The 19,450-nt window shown below is 39.5% G+C and overlaps 1 protein-coding gene across 3 annotated transcripts in view; it reads right to left on the bottom strand.

Annotated features, from left to right (window-relative positions):
• Positions 1 to 19,450, bottom strand: part of TIAM2 (TIAM Rac1 associated GEF 2) — a 185,355-nt gene that overhangs the window by 70,760 nt on the left and 95,145 nt on the right. For 2 of the 3 annotated variants that reach the window (XM_006114983.5, XM_014569522.4), the window contains exons 7-12: positions 15,366 to 15,551; positions 14,230 to 14,376; positions 11,212 to 11,283; positions 5,146 to 5,313; positions 2,012 to 2,116; positions 1,224 to 1,302 (exon numbers count right to left, since the gene is read on the bottom strand). In XM_006114983.5, the coding sequence (XP_006115045.4) occupies positions 1,224 to 1,302; positions 2,012 to 2,116; positions 5,146 to 5,313; positions 11,212 to 11,283; positions 14,230 to 14,376; positions 15,366 to 15,551 (757 nt within the window). The remainder of the gene's footprint in view (positions 1 to 1,223; positions 1,303 to 2,011; positions 2,117 to 5,145; positions 5,314 to 11,211; positions 11,284 to 14,229; positions 14,377 to 15,365; positions 15,552 to 19,450) is intronic. The other variant, XM_006114984.5, reaches the window with a different exon arrangement.

Below are 19,450 nucleotides of genomic sequence, written 5' to 3'. Positions count from 1 at the left end.
AGGTAAAGGAGTTCATTTGCAATGCCATGAAAATTCTCCATTTTCTTTTTCTCATACCAATTTCTGGTTTCAGTTCCTGACCCAGGGAGACTATAATATCAGACCCAATACAACTCATATCACAGCTTGTCTACGTTGTGTGTTAGTGCACACTGGAGGGTTGTAAATTCTAGTGCACACTAACACCTCATGCATTAATTAGACCATGTGGATCCTGCAAATACACACTAAAAATTCCCTAGCATGTGTAATTATAATACTGAAAGAAGACTACATTTACTGGAACATTAGAACTTGAGCACTAGACAGGTCCATGTGGGCCAGTTAGTGTGCTAGAATGTACCCCTCTCTGGTGTAAATTAAATGCACCATATAGACATTTTCTTAAAATCAATGGAAAGACTGCCTTACTGGGAATGAATTGGCCTGAATGGAAGTGAATTAGGACCCCAATTTTTTTTCTGTTCCTATTTCTCTTTCTACTATATTATCTACCTTCCTTTTTTTCTTCACTGCCTTGCTCATTCTTGTTACCTAAATGACTAAAAGCCACATTTTACAATGAGTAAACATATTGATAGTCTTCGGAATTACCTACCACAGGGAAAATAAGCCCGTTAAAATTTCTGTCGACTGACAGCTTGTTGGCCCAGCCTAAACAGTATGTTTTGCTGCCAAAAAGGAAATCATACTTTCAGAGTGGGCTGTGTATTTCTATTTAGTTGAGCAAGAGAAAGTTGGCTGCCAACTCTTCAGCAACTCCCTTACTGGCTGGTCAATGAAGTGGCATGGGGAAGTAAGGCTTTTACTTGCTCCTCCAAATCCAGGAGTAAAAAAAGATAAAAGGTCAGCAATGTCAAATGGGGAGCAATTCTTGGGTTTTCCTTAAAGTGCTAACTTATGCACTTTGCAAACTTGCCATACTGACCCATCTCTAGTTCTATAGTAGCCCAAAAGTTGTTAAACAGAAAGCTCCTGGAAGGAAAAATTAAGCTTCAAAGGAGAAGGAAAAGGAAAATCATTGGAAGGGATTTTACTAGTGTAATCCACAAACCTATCATCCCATGTAGTGCCACGTAAACCATTTGCAGAAAAAAAAGAATGAGTTTGCTCTACAGCCTCACCTAAGAACCAGCTCTATAGCCCAGCCTGCAAAGGTTCATGCACTATGCTCCAGAGGTCCCAGGTTCATTTCCACCCGTTGGCATTACACTAGGACTTACCAAAATCAGTTATGTTCTCCGTCTTAGTAAGATGAACATGGTAAATATTTAAAGGAAAAATTTCTATTTCATCATATATCTGTGTGAGAGAAAACATCACAAATTATTCAACTGTGAAACTGTAGAGCTGGAAAAGCCAAATGTTCTATACGTCATTGAAATCAGTATAGATTTAATTTAAAAAATAAGGTGTATTGTTAAATAATCCATAAACAAAGGGCTGGATTATGCCACCTTTACTCACATTAGAAAAATGTGTTATGCTGCAAGTATCACTAAACTCTGTGGACCTAACTGTGGAAAATAATATTACCTATTGCAGGGATGGGCAAACTTTTTTTGGTTAGGTTGGGGGCGGGAGATCACATGAAGCTTTCCCCTCCCTCCAGAGCAGAGAGGCACATGGAGCAGTCCTGTATTTAAAACAGCAGCAGAGGGGGGGAAAGGAGGAGAAGCTCAGGGCAGGGGCAATCCCAGGACAGTCCCAGCCACAGGTGGGAGGGCAGGCCCCTTTTCACCTGCCTGGTGATTCCATCTCTTTTCTGTATGGTTTTATGAGATGCAATTTCATTCCAGACATATCCCATTTTACTGACAGAACCAAATCCTCACCTTGCTAAGATAAGATGAAGCTGCATCCCAAATTTGGTGGTCCTAGCTCTTATTGTTTAGGAGGAGTTCTTGAATAAGCAGACAGATAGACAACAAACTTTCCCAAATATATGGTAGAAAATTTAGCTGTGGCTAAAATGATCGGGAAGTTCTGATGTAAAATTGGTCAAACTTGCCTGATCTTGTATGTATTCATATGCTTCAGGAATACAATACTCGTTATTTTCATCTACTAATCTTCTAAGTTGTAGACCATAGTGTTTTGGTTCCAGCTGCCTCATCTAAGAGATAAAAAGGACATCTCAAATTCACAATTTATTTCAGAATTCCAGATCTCAAAGATGTGACACACAGAAAGCCTTTAGCAGTTATGCAAAGGCAATCCTCAACAAGTTATCTTCTAAATGGTTTTGTGATTTATTGTCTGTATTCCCTAGATGACATGGTTCCAGTTCACATCAGTGTAATTTTCAATTTCTTGTAAGAGCGGCGAGGAGTCCTGTGGCACCTTATCGACTAAGTGAAGTGTTGGCGCATAAGCTTTCGTGGGCCAAGACCCACTTCGTCAGATGCATGGCTACCCCTCTGATACTTGAGTTTCTTGAAAGGACACTCAGGAAACAATTGCATTTTCATTACATCTTGTCTGTTAGATTAACCAAACATCATGTACTTTCAAATACACTTAGAACTATGCTCCGTCCTTGTGAAGTTACACACATCTTCATCATTTTCTATGGCTCTTCTGCATTGCTCAGTTCTACACACAGAACCTGCACCTCTGAGGCAGAAAATGCATGTGCACATACAGCTTCTTAGGAGAGAGGGTTTCCCTAAGATTGCTTTTATTGGACTTTTTACTGCCCAGTTTCATCTATGATCAGTGAATAACACCTACTTTTCATCATATGTGATTGAAGAGAAAACCTAATATCTGCAGGAAGTCAAAGGGGAATGGAACTACTCTCTAAGGATATACTAGCCTAAAAGAGATGAGCCTCTGGTGAGTCTATTAGATTCAGCTCCCTGCTGAGATTACTGAAGCAAATCTTGCATTTCAGAATATTACTAGTAATAGAGCAGTGTGTCAGAACAGAAAGTGGCTCTGCATCCATTCTGATCATTTCAACACTAACAGGCCTCTGAAGTTTGTGAAATCTTAATCCCCTGAGAACAGACTGTTTCACTGACTATTTTCATGTGTAATAGACTGTACAGGTAATGTGTGCTTTGTATTCTAAATAATTATATGAAAATGCATATTCTCTCTGTGTATTACCCACGTGTTTAGGTATGCCAAATACAAACAAGTGAAGATATTGAACTATGGTTGAAATTTTTTTTTTCCAGATTTTCTCCCCCCCCCCCCCCCGCCCCACACACACTTTGAAACAATGTGTTGTGTTAAAGAATGAAGATTCCTTACCCTCACCAAAATGGAATGGCAATGTAAGAAAGAAAAAGAGCCAGAAAAAATGTAGCAAAAAGGAGTCAGTATTAGACTGCCTATGAAAAACTTTACATACAGAATAGAAAGCAAAAAAATAAAATAGAAACAGGTTTCATCAAAAAAATTAAATAAAACCCAACAGAATAGAAAGAAAAAAGATAAAACAGACACAGGTTTCATCAAAGGAAAATAATTAAATAAAATAACTTACTGCTAGACAACCAAAGTGATTAAAGGCATAACAAAACATTTCATATTTGCATAAATGTTCTATAGACAGACACACACATTTTGGAGCTCTGTAATAAGGAAGACGAGTAATTTACTTTTAAACTTGATTTTATATCCCTATATCCCTTTATTTATTTTAGCATGGCTTCTATGTGTTAGATTGTCAATTTATTTTCAAATGTTTCAGCTCTGTCTTGCCATCTTGTGGTCAACCAAAGTCTTGTAGGATAATAGCCGAGACCTTCTTTCCTGAAACGTTACTCTTTTGCAAATGGGGTGATGAATCATTCTTTTTTTTAAGTTAAGGACTCGTTTCTTTCTCAATGATCCATGAGGAAAGCAGACTAACATGAGCAATGACAGAATTCTATCTTTTTAGTGATAATGTGTAGGTTCACTGTGATTTCACTGAATCACTGTCCTTGTGTCGAGTTAGAAAATGTAGATAATATCAGATTTCTTAGAAGAACAAAATAATTTTATGAATTTTATTTTATTCAGCTATTATGGAGTAAAAGTAGTTGTGATTATCTTCCTGCTAGAATCCCCAGAACTCCTTAACTTCAGCCAAGTAAATCAACATTCTTGGAATTTCACAGTGGTCTAATGTAGAATAGGTGAAGGGTTTTTTAATCAGAAGGTAAGGTCACTAGGACATAACATTTCTTAGTTAACAGGACTTTTAAAAACAAGGGTTTCCCCCAAAATTATTGTTTTATTTCATTATAAATGGAAAATGGTTTGACACACAAACTCATTTCAGACCATTGACACAAGTGATCACTAAAATGCTGAACTATTTTTGGTGTTGTGAAGGCTCTGGTTGTAGCTCCACAGTGAAGACTGAGTTCTATTTTTCCTTTAAACAGTGACTTTAACCTCTGTTTCATATGAAAACTACAGTGTATCCTCCCCAAACTTATAATTCTTATTCTAAGAACAGGCTGAAATTTTTGAGAATTTGTAAGTAATCAATTAACTAATTTATTAAACAAACATCTGGTCCTTTAGGAAATTAACACTGGTGTCAGTCTTTTCTTTGTCTGAAATAATCTTACCAATGGAGTGTCACAGAACCTTCAAACTTTCCATATAGTTAAAAGAACTAAACTATTACCAGAGGCTCTATTTGAAGAAATTAGGTTCTAATTAAGCTAAGTTATTTATTATGATAATGATTAAACTCAGATGAACTGTTGAAGTAGTTTTTAAAATGGGCCATTTTAACATCAGAGGTAACTGGGCCAGTTACCATCCTTCCTCTACAGCTAATTTTCATAGAACAATTTGATTCATTGCAACAACTCAGCGAGATAAGGGAGACTGGAGATATGTCAAGAGTGCTCCTGGGTAGATTAACAGGTGCAGCTGTTCCTGCTTTTTCTTGGCTGCATCAAAGAATGCCCCTGCTATGCTTGGAAGGCTCCCCATGGCACTTCTGCTTTTGGCTCCATTCAGTGAGATTTAAACAGCACAGCTGGAAGAACTGAGACAGATACACAGGAGGAATATTGGGACTTAGAGACAGACTAGGCTCTCCCGGTTTCTGTATCAGCATAATTAACACACAGGTAAAAATGGCGGCCTTTTAATGCCCACAAGTGGCATTCAGGTATGAGAACTCTGTACCTTGCAAGCCAAAGACAAAATATCTTCCACTCTGTGTTCTGGCTTGAGGGTTAACGTGACTCCTAGCCTATCGTAGAAATGAACATATGTTTGGATATCCCAAGTGCTCTCTTTCTGGCCACTTTCTGATGCAGAGCAGTAGATATTCAACATTTCATCAACTTGCTGCTGAAAAGAAAGAAGAAATTGATAACATGGAAATATAACTAATGTATTACACTGGAGGTTTGCTACACATATGTACTGTGTATCTCTCTCAAAGATGTCACCTGTCATAAAAGGATAAATTATGTTACCAGTTCTCATACAGTGTCTCTGACTTTAGCCCAGATTTTTTCTAAAGAATGGATTATATTATTTCTGTTGCACCAAGTGATACTATTTTGCTCACCTATCTTATCTTACTAGTTCAAATTAACTCCGAATGTGGCACACTTAGTAAAACAAATGGAAACAGATCTTAAACAGGATTAAATAATTAGTACCATATTTTATCAGAGACTTTGAATAGATCACTATAAAGTAGAACCTCAGACTTATGAGCACTTCAGGAATGGAGGTTTTTTCATAACTGTGAATAAAGCATTTTTCTTCCAAAATTTTACAACTGAATATTGACTTAATACAGCTTGAAATATTATGTAGAAGAAACATGCTGCTTTCCCCTTATTTTTAGTAGTTTACATTTAATGCAGTAGTTTTCAGTATTTACTTTTGGGCAGGGCTCTACTGATGCCTTATGGCGTACTTTTGGTTCCAAATGGAGCTATTTGTGGTTGACTGGTCAGTTTGTAACAAGTTTGTAACTATCAGGTTCTACTTCATTTCTAATGAGAAAAAGAGGATAATCCAATAATCTTCCAGCAGAGGGCACTATGGAGCAAGACGCATCAGTGAAACAGCATAGCAAAGGCATAAACTGTTTTTGCAATACCTATAGTTTAAGATTATATGTTGTGTGCTAGTGAAGAGCATTTGATCTTTCATTACTTAGGCTCAAACTGAAGTTCAATTCAGAGTTAAACACAAAGTACATCTGGCAAATCACAACCAACTTTAATGTGGACGTAATGCATGGCACAACAACATTTTGTATACATTTTTACAACATTTGATCCCTCTTAAATATCCCTTTCCATTTTGCAATTTCTTCTGTGCCACAATTTACTCTGGATGCTTCAAAAGCAATCCACCAAAGGAGAAAAAAAAGATACAGCTGCAACAGCACTGTGTTGAGACTAGACCTTCAACTACTGTATTGTCAGAACTCTGAACCAGATTGTGGCTAGCCTCAATATACATGTAGACAACAGAGGGGATTTTTGTGAGGGAGCACAAGAGAAAGAACACAACCATAAATAGAGTTTCCAGGACTCTTATGAGTTAAGTACATGCACCAATGGAATAGCCACATCAAAGGGGGAGGGAAGAAGAGGAGAGGCCATGACCCCACCCACTCTAGCAGCTAGCAAAACCAGCCCTCTCTGCTGGGAGGTACAAAAGTCTATGAATGCCTTCTGTATGCTTGGAAACTCTGGGAGATGCAATTCTTCCTGGAGCACCTGCAGGGTCTGTGCAGCTCCAGGGGCCCAGTGCAGGGCTGTGATTAAAAGCCACAGTAGAATTCTTATAATGGAACTGCCTTGGGCATTTTCCTCTCTGCTGGCACAGCACCAAACATAATGACCACACTCAACAAATAACAATGTCATTGGTATTCTTGACATGCATGACGATCACAGCAGTAAAAACGGCTTATCAAACAACCACAATAGTGAATTTACCACATTATCCATAAACTCAAGCTGCAGCCAGATGAGAAGTCTGGAGCAGGAATTATTTTATAAAGAGTAATGTTTTTGCAGACATTTTTGGAAGATGTACTGAGCTGATGCCTTTCAAAAAAGAAATCACATTTCCCTAGTGGCAAACTGTCAGCTAGAAAAATGATACTAATGACAGAGCCTCAGCTGGAGTCAATTGTCATAGCTTTATTGTAGTCAGTGGAGCTATGTCAATGTATAACCCCTGAAGTTCTGCACCCCTTTGGCTACTGTACCATACTTCCTACAGAACTGTCGCTATCTTATAGATGATTATGCCTATATAACTATGCTTACATCAGAAAGTTCTGAAAAGTCAAGAAACTAGGAATCAACTATGAGCTCCTACAACTGTACAAATGCTGGCAAAGAGATAAAGCAAGAAAGATTGCTGGCAAGAATTAACAGCAATTAACCCAGAGGTATCCCGGAAAAGCAATGCTGCGTCCAAGGAATGTGTCTGCTTTTCCGAAATTTTTTTTGAAAAAGCGGACGCGCTCTTTTGCCATCTCTGTAAACATCAGTCTATGAGGTATAAGGGATGTGTCGAAAGCACTTTTTTTCTGAAATTTGGCACCGTGTAGAAAAGCCTCTTTCGAAAGTAAATCGGAAAAAGATACACAATTTGCATGCCAGAAATTGCATATCTTTTTCCGATTTATCACTGCAGTCTAGACTTAGCCTCAGTGTGCTTCTTGGAGAGGAAGGTAAAAAAAAAACCTGCATGTTAACTCAGAAGATACTACAGCAATTCAATGGTTTGTAATTATCCATTGGATTATTGAAGGAAAATCAGCAGCAGCCCTTCAGTTTGCCCATTATAAATCAACCAAATCTCTCACAGTCATTGGTAGAAAAAAAACTTAACAGAGGAGCAAGGGAAAAACATTATTTAAACATATCTTCCCCTCCCCCGCAATATCTTGTAATTATATTGTCAAGTGTTTTTTAACCAACATATACTGCTAGGAATAAAAATAATCTGTTCCCCATGTATAGCGATGCCCAAACATAAGCAATACAAAGTATTTGGTGTAAGGAAATCTTAAATTTTTCTGTGTTAAACTACAAATATATTCTTTAGCTGTGGTCAAGATACCGTTGCTTCACAGACATTTTCCATCTCAGAAACTGTGACATTAAAAAAGATATTTTTTCTTTTATGCCTGCAGTGACTAATACTACAATACTTCATTCATTCATTGCCACAAAGTTATAACAACCCAGCCAGTTTTCCAGCAACATGTGCCAGGACTTTCAGGCTGTCATACACTATACCACAGTGTTGCTTGAGGAGCAGTAGGATACTTCATGATTTTCCCATCTTGCTGTTTGTTGTCACAGTCTTCATAAGAAACACCTCAGAAAAAGCTGCCTTGAACACTCCACTCCACTCCTTGTATTTCACGAAGAAGCATGATATGAAAGGTTTGGATTCTATTTTTGTTTTTCATTTGAAAATAGCTAATGACACTTGGTTGATTCTAAACTGAACTATTTTGAGAGTTACTGTGAATCACGTCTCAGTTGTTCTGTGAGTCATCAAAATTCTGGGATTTAAAAAAAATCCATAGACCATATTTTGAACCCCCAAAACAAATTTAAGAAACGAACACCCCAGGTCTGCATATTTAGCAGACTAAATTTGTTACCCCTCTGCTGCCATGAGTGGAAATGCAATGAATGTAGCATCAAATAGCAAAGAAAGGCCATAGATTTCACTCCTTTCCTACAACCCCGGCAAAACCACTCCATGGATGCTCAGCATGTTTCAGGTTCTGCCCGTTTGGAGGAATGGGCAACTGACAGAAAGACATGGGTGTCTGATGTCTTTCCCTCCCAGCTCTGTGAAGGTATTGCAACATTCACTTGTGTTTTATTCAGGGTAGACCAATGGCACAATCAATCCCTTGGTGTTAAAGAGAGAGGAGGTGCTAAAGTCAGTGGCTGACATGGAGGCCATAACAGCATTGCTTCTTCAGGAGACATGCTGTCATGGGAACCTAAAGAAACCAGGAGGCTCAGGTTTAGAGGCTAGAACCATGTTGTGTCTTGTTTCTGTAGTACAGATTTGTTAACATCAGATCTGTGGGGAAGGAGGCAAACCTCATACCACACCCAATAGAATAATTCAGAAGGAACTCAGTGGGTTCCCCATAGGAGTTTATTTGGCCCAGAAACCCTATACAGTTACAATGTATGTTCACTGCCTAATGAAAAGAAAGGGGTGACTTTCTATAAACATTCCCCCTCCTCCCTGAGTATTCAGCAAATAACAGGCATTAAACAGCTGAATGACCACATTTGTTTTTACAGATTTTTTTCCATCAAATAACACAAGAGATGATTTTCATAGACATAACAACACTCTAGGGTCCATTCACAGTCAAAAGAAACCAGTTTGTGCCATGTTCTAATCACTTGATCAAACCAGTTTCCTGACCAAAGGATAATGTTACCTTCTCTCTCTTTTAATCCAAATGAGAACTGCCTCGCCATGTATAACAGGAAGGCAGAGATTTGGCGTTTACTTGCTTTGTCCTTACAGGAAACAAAGGTCTGCAGCTTGAGAGAATTTGCTGCCACTGTTTTTAGATGCACAGATATGTGATAGGCTAGAAGAATAATTAAGAGCTCTCATGTTTTGTAAAAACATTTCTATTTAAACAGATAATTAAGTGTTAGATGAAAGAAACAAGCCAACCAACAAGATTAAATTAATTAATTAGAGGGGAATATATGAATAACCCTAAGAAGGCAGAAGAGCTAGGAAGCTCCCGGATTCTACAATAGATTTTACGTCCTCAAGGTACCTGCAGATACAACTAGCAACAAATTAGTCAGGAGTAGGTTGTGGAAGTTCTGCAGGATACTGCTCTACTTCAGGGGCAGTACAGCACAACATATGTGCCCTTTTCCATTCCTAGACAATTGTGCAGCCAGCAGAGGTCAGGTCACTGTTACCTACCTCCTCCTTTTAAGTGACTTGCACTGTGGCAAGCATTAAAGAGGAGGACTGTGACCAGCCACAACAGCAATGGGGAAGGATTCTATTGCCCTCCACCACAACCCCTCTCACACTACACAACAGCTAGCCACATTTGATTCTATGTCTTTCTACCTGAAAATACAGGCAGTGAAACATTACAGTTTAACCTTTTAAATATATAGGTTCTGTCAAACTAATCTGCGGCAAATGGCACGCAAAAATCCAATTATAGATTGGTCTAGTCCAGAGGGGGGCAATAATTTTTAAAGGGAGGCCACTTCACAAATTTCTGAACTGACCCCAGATCCGGGCGAAAGGGGCTGAGCAAGAAGACTTCTTGTGCTTCCTCGCACACAGACTCTGATTGACTAGGGGGTGTGGAAACACATGAAGTCTCTGCCTCCCTCCCCCTCCTGCTCCCAGGGCCTAAAGAGAATCGGTTCCCTCTAGGTGCCATGGCAGGAGGAGACTGACTGCTTCCCTGCCTCCTGGCCAACCAGGGAGTGAGGGTAGAGGGAGTGCACGAACTCTCTTGCCGCCGCCCTCCCCCCCCCCGCCACCGCTTGCCAGAGGCATGTGGTAGCTAGAGAGAGTCGCCAGCTGTTTTAAAACAGCTAGCAGCTCCCTCCTCCGCCCTGGTGGGAGGAGGAGACTTTACACACTCTGCCTGCTCCCAGGTCTCGATTGGCCTGAGGGCGGGGGAGCAGCAGGGCAGCCGCGGGCCAGATCAAGCAGCTTGGCAGGCCAGATTCGGCCCACGGAGGCTGTCTTACCCACCCCTGGTCTAGGTCCATGGTGCCCAACATGCTAGCCATTAGCCACATGTGTTTATTTGGCCGGTTGAGTGTGGCTAGTTGGCTTGAACAATGTGGCTATTTGGATGGCTAAGTGTGGCTAGTTCACTATGGTGGCTACGCTTCAGAACTGGTTAGATACCATGGGTCTAATTTGCAAATTAACTAATTGCTGATTCTCTCTTGCATTCTCTCTCTGTTTATCTCGCACCCACATGATACTGACAGACATGTATCCTTGTTGATCAGGATGATATAGGAAGTTTTAGTTAAGGAAGAACCTTACACATTTAAAGTGTTTTCCCTAACAGTTTATAAATCAAATTGTGGTTCTCTCAACTAATACCAGGGAATAGTTAATAACATTTCTGAAGTAGCATTTTTCACCTACTCATGCAACATCCCTTCAGAATTTTAAAAGGAAGTTTAACAATACAGTACAAAGACCAGTTTATCTTACCTCAGAAGAACTGGATGATTTTTGTAGTAGTTGTGTGCCTGTTAATCCATTTCCCCCCGTTGAATCAAAAATCTAAATTAAAAGAAATGGACAGATAAATAAACAAAGTCCTATGTAACATGTAATATTAGCTTCCAATACAGCTAACCCTCTTGTGAATAATAAACAAAGATGAAAGGTAACACAATATCATTCCATCAATGAATCTGAGAATAGGTTAATGTTTGTGACATGTTACCATTTTATTTTAACTAGGAATGTATTATGACAACCACTATGTTTTCTCCATTGTTAATGCTGCAGCAAGACTCCTCTTATAAGGCCATACACACATCACACACATTTACTCTCTCCCTCGCTCTTATCTATATATGTTTATATCCACATGATAAATTGCATTTGTCTAGAATTTTCAAGTGGCAAACTAACCCTCCAGACAACAGCCACCAGTCCTGGTAGCCTATAAAATATCACACCTTCAAAATCATGTCACTATTATTTATTGAATATCTGAAACACAGAGAAGTTTACCTTAATAAAAAAAGAAAGCAAAAATAGTAATAGACAATGGCAGCTGAGTATTATCCCCAGATTAGAGATGGGGAACTGAGGCACAGAGAAATTAATGCTAAAGTTCAATTTGTAAAGTGTGGATAAAACTTACATAACTCAGAGGTGCTGCAAGGCTAAAAAAAATTAATATCTAGACAGATGACGACTAGTCATCATTCATGACTTTCCCACTTGTAAGAAATAGGACCAAACCCCTGTCCCCGAGGCATCTGTAAACAAAATATCATTTTTTGCTCACTTCTGATATTAACAAAGTAGGAGAATATGAGACATTAACTTATTTGTTAGTGTCTTTTTTATCCTCCCAGCTAAAGTCTTAGGATACAAAAGACAATCCCAAACACTCTTCTCTTGGCATGTCACACATGATGCAGCACAGAAATGTGAACACACAGCAACACTTGTGAGGTTCCTTTGCCAGGTCCCACTCAGAGCTGTAATACATTTATAATCAAAGAAAGAGGAGCTATTTCAGAGACCAGGGATAACATGAGCTTTGACACTGCCCATCTGGCAGAATTCAGTTTGTGTAACTGCTTGGTTTCTAAACAATGGAGCAATAAAATACTATCTTCTTCATTCCATTTTACATCAGGAATCTTCCCATGGTGGACTTTTAAATTAATTCTACAAAATAAAATTGGACTGGAGATAAAAAAATACTTTGGAAAGGTTCAAGACGATGCTATCTGACTTTCTGCTTAGAGTACTTTGAACCACAAAAAAATTGAGTTAAAAAATCAATGAAAGAAAGGAATTTCAGAGCCAAAGAGGACAGCCTCTTCTTAACTCGCAATCTAATGATTAGGCACAACAGCACTGTGAACATAGCCACACACTCTGTCATACTCTTCTGCTCATCCCAAATGCCTACTGCATTTAATAGATACACAAGGAAGGTAGGATGGGCTCCAAAATAAATCTGTCTGTATAGCTATGTAATACTATGGTACCTTGTGAAGGTCAGTGGGGCAAAATTTCTGCCATCATTCTTAAATTCTTCGCTCTTACAGACCTGAATCAGAGCCCTAGAATTACTGACATGCTGTACATAGTGCTTACTTTTTCTTGGCTTTCCAGTAGAATTTTAAATAAAAATTGACGTAGATTTTTAAAAACCTCAGAAAGTGTATGAAAATTGAGATTTATTTTGAGCCGGCTTGTTCCAGCCTTTAGCATTAATCCCTTGCAGCAAGGGTGATCAAAGGATCATTCTTGACCAGATTGTTGCCTATAAATCTGAGCATGAAGGGGCCCTCCTCTCCATGTTCAGATTTCCCCCCTTCACTCAAAAGAAGAGTGATGCTTTGATGACACAATCCCCCCTCTAAACTCTATGAAGGCCCTTCTATAGGGTCTGGGACATGAAAGGGAGTCATATGGTGTCAGGATAGGGAGCAATAGTGATTAAGTATGGGCCCAAGGCAGGGGATGCACAGTGTCTCTTCCCCAGCCCTATAGATTAGGCAGGTTCTCAGTCAGGCTTGGCTCTCTCAATTATTTGTTAGCTGTGTTCATCATGAAAGCACATCTCTCTGATATGCTGAAATATGCAACTACCCAATAGACTACTCCCTTAGTCTATCAAGTAGATAAATATTTATCCATTCAGAATATGAACTGCTAGACCATAAAGCCCAGACATATTAATGTACAATATTAAATCTATATATCAGCTCTGGGGCTATTGTGATAGGAATATGTATGAGCATGTTTTAAAAGCCTGAAAGCAAATTGCTGGCATATTTGCAGCAGCCAATTTTCAAATGCTACATGCTCAGGCACTTTTGTTTAATAAAAGCAAAATGCAAGACTGAGGGAACAAAAGAAAAATAATATGGATTAATGAATGACCCACGTAGCTGGTTTTACAAAATGAGCCCTATTAACACGTTTGACATGCAGAAAGCTTCTGAAAACAGTAGTGTTCTGAGTGTGTGCATGAGCCCACCTTCTTTATGACAGTTAAACACCAATTTTGGTCTGTGTTTTTCAGGGTACCCCCTAATCCATCTCTCATATACTGCCTGTAGAATTCAGAAAATCTCAGCCAGATCCTCATCTGGTGAAAACTGAAGTAACTCCTTTGAAGTAAGAGGTGCTGTGCTGATTTACACCAGCTGAAAATCTAGATCCCTATGTCGTCACATTCTTCCCTCTCTGGCTGAAGGAGTACCAGGATATTAGACCTACCAGGGCTGCTTTGCCTGTCTGCCACAAGCGGTCACGCCAAAGCAATACAGGAATCGCCACCTCCCCGACAGAGCCCCCTTCCCTCCCAACATCCTCAGGCCTTGCTTGTCTGGAGCCACTAACTTGCTACCCCATGGGTCAGAATCTCTCATATTCAGCAATGTGCACACACAGCAACAGGAACTTCATTTTACACTGCTGTCATTTATAAGATAAAGGCAAGTCTCTGAATGATTTTAAACTGGCATTTACCTGATTTACTGAAGGTCGTTTTTCTTTCCCTTTTCTTGCCAAAGTGTCTAGCCCTTTGAGTGAGGAAAATAAGCCCTTCTTACTTCGTACCCTCTGTGACAAGGAGAGTGTTCGTTTCCTGAGAGCAGCCTCGTCCCTGGAGCAGATCTATTAAAATGCATACAAGCTTTCACATCTCAATCACATAACAAGGTAAATCCACAGTAATTATAATGAGGCATCAAATTATTTGAGTTTATCTCAACATGGACCCAGACTAATGGATCAAACCTTCTGCACTGCTACTCCTTTTTGTATTAACACAAAGTGACAACTGAAAAAATAGGATGTAAAAAAAAGTCAAGGTAGGGAAGATACTGTCCCCATCTGACAGACCTTGTCTTAACATTTCAAGGAGGACCTTCAAAACTCTTTCACCCTCATTCCCTAACCACATCGAATATGATCCAATCCTGTTCATTGTGATCAGCCTTACGATTTCTGACGAGGGTAAGAGAGATTGAGGATGAGGATTTTCAAAAGTGTCTAGCGATTCTGGATACCTCCCTACTTTTGGGGGCACAACTTGAGAACGTAAAGAGGCCCCATTTTCAGATGGAAAGTACTCAGAATATTCTGAAAATCAGGCTCTTTCAAGCTGCTCATCACAAAAAAGCCTAACACTAATGGGCCCCAAATCACCAATCACTTTTAAAAATATTGGCTCCAGCCTTCACCTCAATTTGACCGATTTAATTTATATAAAAGTTGACCTGTGAATTTAAGGGAGAAAAAAAAAATCACCATGGCAAACATTCCACAATAAGGAGTTTACATTTGCAAGCTCATCTCTGCAAAGAAGTGGACCAGAAACTTACATGGTGGTCTTATTTTATTAATAAGGGAGAGCTGTAATAAGCATCGACATTTCAGAGTCCCCAAATTGAGGGTGAAAGAAAGCATGGCCCAATGCTTTCAGGTCCCAAAATTAGTCTCTGGGCAAAATAGTTTCTAAACTGCTCGAGTCAAGGAACTAATGGGGTGCACATACATGTGTGAGCTTCCCTAGCTTTACTGTTCATAGAGATAAATCACTAATGATAAGGTAACAATACCCTTCTATAACAGAGTCATACAAAAAGTGCAGTTACACTCACCAGTGCATGAAAGGATGAGACTGAGAATATGCCCAGTCTACCCAGTGCCAGTTTTGAAGGACGGCTGGTGGCAGCGAGAAGGCTTTTAGGGTTTGGTAACTCCCCACCCTGCAGACTCGCCAGGTAGCAGCGCATCCTGAATAGGTCCATGTTAAATTTCTCTAGATTCTGCTCCCATTGCTGGATCTATTTAAATACGAAGAGGGACAATTAGAGGGAAAATGTTTTTGAGGTTCCTACTGAAAATGCGAGCTCTGCCACAAACTTCTAGTAAATTACTTTCATCTGGAGGTATATGGAATGGATTAGTTTTCCCCCTGCCAACACACATTTAGTCATATTGTGTTACAACAATTCAAAAGATGGCTTGAAATAAAACAAAGCTGGTGGTCTTAAATATATACTGACAAGATGAATATATCATGGGTAGCTTGCTTCCCACAGAAGCTTCTACACAAAAACAAATCCTCGTGGTTCTTGAAATTTCAAGAAAATTGATTAATTTTGTTTCCTACATTTTTATGAGTGTAGATTCTTTTTGGTTGCCTAAAACCAAGTTGCATGCCTCAGCTAAATCAATCATTCAAATAGCAAGGCTGATGGGTTTTGCTGCTCTTTAGTGCTCTTCCTTTTGAATCCCTCATCCCTAAAGAAGAGGTAGGTAACAACAGGTAACACAAGTATTTATGGTCATTAGTTCTATGAAGAAGTAAACATTTCCTATACCTAATCATATCGTACATGTGAACTAAATACATTATATGCCTTATATACAATATAGAGCCTGCTGTAGCGAAGAGTGTCTGCTTAATTCAATATTAAATACATATTTACACACACACACGTACGCGGAGAGTCCAATTTTTAAACTAAATTAGGTACCCAAATCCTGAATTGAGGAGTTCAAAGCGTGTGCACTTATATGAATAAATTTTTAAACTGAATATCCAAATGCTGGACTGGATACTAGACATAAGTAGCCGGAGTTTGCCTAAATGGGTAATACATATCAGATCTGGTTTAACAGCAAGCGTTGAAGAAGTTATCTGGCCGGGATGGGAAAGGAACTGCTCCAATCCCATGTGGCCCACCATAAGCAGGGGCTAGGCCTGGTCCACACCCCTGCCACAGGTTACACACTGGCTCCAAAGGTTACACGCAAAGCCTCCTCAACAGGAACAGGGCCAGCAGCTCCCAAGGAAGTTGCTTTGCTGTGGCTCTGCAGTATAAAGCTTCAATAAGCCTGCAGCACATGTAATCATTCAGATTTTCAGTAGTTCCCTTTTTAACTGACTTTTTACATCCTTAGTGTGTATGTACGCAAGCACAGACCTTTTCTGAACACGTGTGGGCCAGATTTTGCTCTCAATGACACTGGTGTAAATGACTTGATTTGAAGAGGTGTAAGTGCAGGCAGAATCAGGCTGCGTGTGAATGACGTGTATATATTACATGATTCAACAGAAAAGAGCAGCTGTATTTTGCAAGTTAACCATGGCCAAACTTAGGCCTAGTCTACACTAGAAAATTGGTCAGGAATTTGAAAAATCCAACTTGAGTGGCATAGTTAAGCTGATGAAAGTCCCCGTGTAGATACTGCTGGCACACCAGAAGAATTCTAGTGACCCCCTCTTCAGGAGGTAGATTGCCTACAGTGATGGGAGAATCTCTCTTATGGGTGTAGGCAGTTTCTACACTGAAGCACTACAGTGGCATCTCTGTGATTCTGTAACATTTTAAGTGCAGACATACCCTTAGAAAAATCCTATAATCTGAAAGCTATTAAAAATTTAATCTGGACAAGTATCTTTCAAACGTTTATTGCCCACAGGACAAGCTAATAAGTGTACTGATTAAGTTTCAACACAAATGTGTTAGTCAAAGCAAAAATCTGATCATGTCACCAAAAATCAGAAAGAAATTAATGACTTCTTTGCCCAGTCTGTTGCACTGCTAAATTCTTTTGGCTCCTTCAGAATGCTGCTCTCCCGAATGCACTTCACAAAGAGCACACATGGATAGGGAAAGTATAGCTTTAGGAAAATACTGAAACAACAATATTTTCTTTTTGGACAACTCAGTTTAACGTTAATGTCATCCATAGACAAGTCACCCTTTCCTAGTCCTTAATACTTTATGAGTGACACAAACACAAGTCATGTAACCAAGGAAATGATTCACTAATAAAAATAAAACAGGTAGTTCTGGATAAACTATGCAATATCCTAACTTTTGCAATAGGGTTTTCATTTCTGCTTTAACTTGCTAATAGCTCTCTGAACGGTGTTACTGCTTTTTCTCCTGCCCTGCTTCCTTATTTCTTGTGGCTCATCTACATCACTATTTTTTTCGCAATGGTGTTGGAAAGCACAAGAAGCCATGTTAGTATAAATCATTGTTTTAGAATGATGTGACACACCTGCATGGGAGCGAGAGAGGAGTATAGCTTCACCTGTGCAAAAATACTTCAGGTAGACAAGCCTTGAGTTGCCAGTTGCATGCTTGTGTGGAACACCAGAAGTTCAAAATACATTACTCATTCTGAAGAAGTAGGGATGTTCAGTCCCAGCATGTTTGATGCACACTCCTTTTTATTTTCTCCAAATGTTTGTTTTAATGTCTGTGCTTCATTGAACAGGAAAATTACCATTTCCCACGGTAATGGATTTTTTTTAAGTCTCTTTCTTGCGGTTGCAATTATTCTGTAAGTAGAGGCACCACAGAAAGTTTCCTGTAACAGTGTTTGGGACTGGTGTCTTTTTTCATCTCCTGCAGATAACAGAAAGGGCTGAATGCACTACTCTATTGCTTTAGTTTTATGCTAGTGCAACTCTTAATGTCATGGGTGAAAAAAATGATGTAATGCAGAGGTACATCAGACCCCTTGTCATAAAGAAAGATGAGCAACGGTGGTACTAGGAAAGTACTGCAACTGAGTGAGTAGCCACTAAATCAGTGGTGGGCAACAGTAGGCAGCTACTGAGGTTCTTTATGTGGCCCACAAGACATTTTGTTTCCTTTTCACAGACCACACAAGTGTGCCAGATTCTGCTGGTTTCCACCCATGTAGTTTTGTTCTACCGATATTGCTAAAGTTACACATATGTAAAGCAAGAGCACATGAAACAAGGTGCATGCTGACTGCACACAACATTGATGAGAAAGCCATGTGCTCCCTCTGCATCCAATCAAAATGTCAGCACATCCTGCACATGCTGGTTGTGCAAGTGCAGTTAGCAAAACTACCCTATCCTAGGAGACAATCTTGGTTGCAACAATCCTGTAGCCCAGTGCGATGAAGGAGGGCCACTCGCATGGCCTACTCACTAGTCTAGGTTGCCTAATGCTGTACTATATGTTCTGGATTCATTCTGAGCTACTCCGTTATTGAGCTACTCTGTTGTTATTCTTCCAACTCTCCCCTTACACAAGTGCTCACAAAGTTGCATCATTATATGCAAAGCCCCAAAGACAGCCTCCAATTTTGTGTTGTGTGAGTGTGAGTGTGAGAGTGAGAGAGAGATTTATGTTCTGTAAATCAAGAAAGAAAAAAATGTTGAGTTTTATACCTTTAAAATGGGTTTTTAGGTTACATACAGAAGAGATACACAAATGTACACAGAGAAAAGACAGAGCGATACTCTTCATATAAGGAAAATACTTAGTGCAGTCTCCCCAGAAACAACATATGTATGCATGCCTACGGATAAATCCTTACAAGGAACTCTTCCCTGGATTTATTTTATGATTGTTCTTTACTTTAAACTTCCCTTTACTTCAACTCCTTTCCCCAAACACTCTAAGTATGTGACACTTTTTCATCTCTCTCTGCTTCAAAGATAGGATAATATAGTGTGTGGTTCTACAACAGTCTTCTCTCTCAATGCACTGATGGCCACACAGAGTGAAAATGTGTTCCAAGCTTTCCACAATAAAAAGCTCAGGTCTGTCTTTTTGCTGTAGCTGGAAGGTGTGCTTCCCAGCTTGGCTAGCAATACATGCATAAGTTCTGATCAAAAGAGCAGTGGCACAGAAAGCAGTGTGGGCTAGCTTGCCAAGTGCATACCTCGGGTCTTGGATGGGAT

The sequence above is a fragment of the Pelodiscus sinensis genome, chromosome 3, assembly GCF_052426305.1.
Source record: "Pelodiscus sinensis isolate ZL-2025 chromosome 3, ASM5242630v1, whole genome shotgun sequence".
In the NCBI taxonomy this organism is placed as follows: Eukaryota; Metazoa; Chordata; order Testudines; family Trionychidae; genus Pelodiscus; species Pelodiscus sinensis.
The sequence above is the reverse complement of the archived record's forward strand: the minus strand, read 5'-3'. Positions and strand labels throughout refer to the sequence as shown.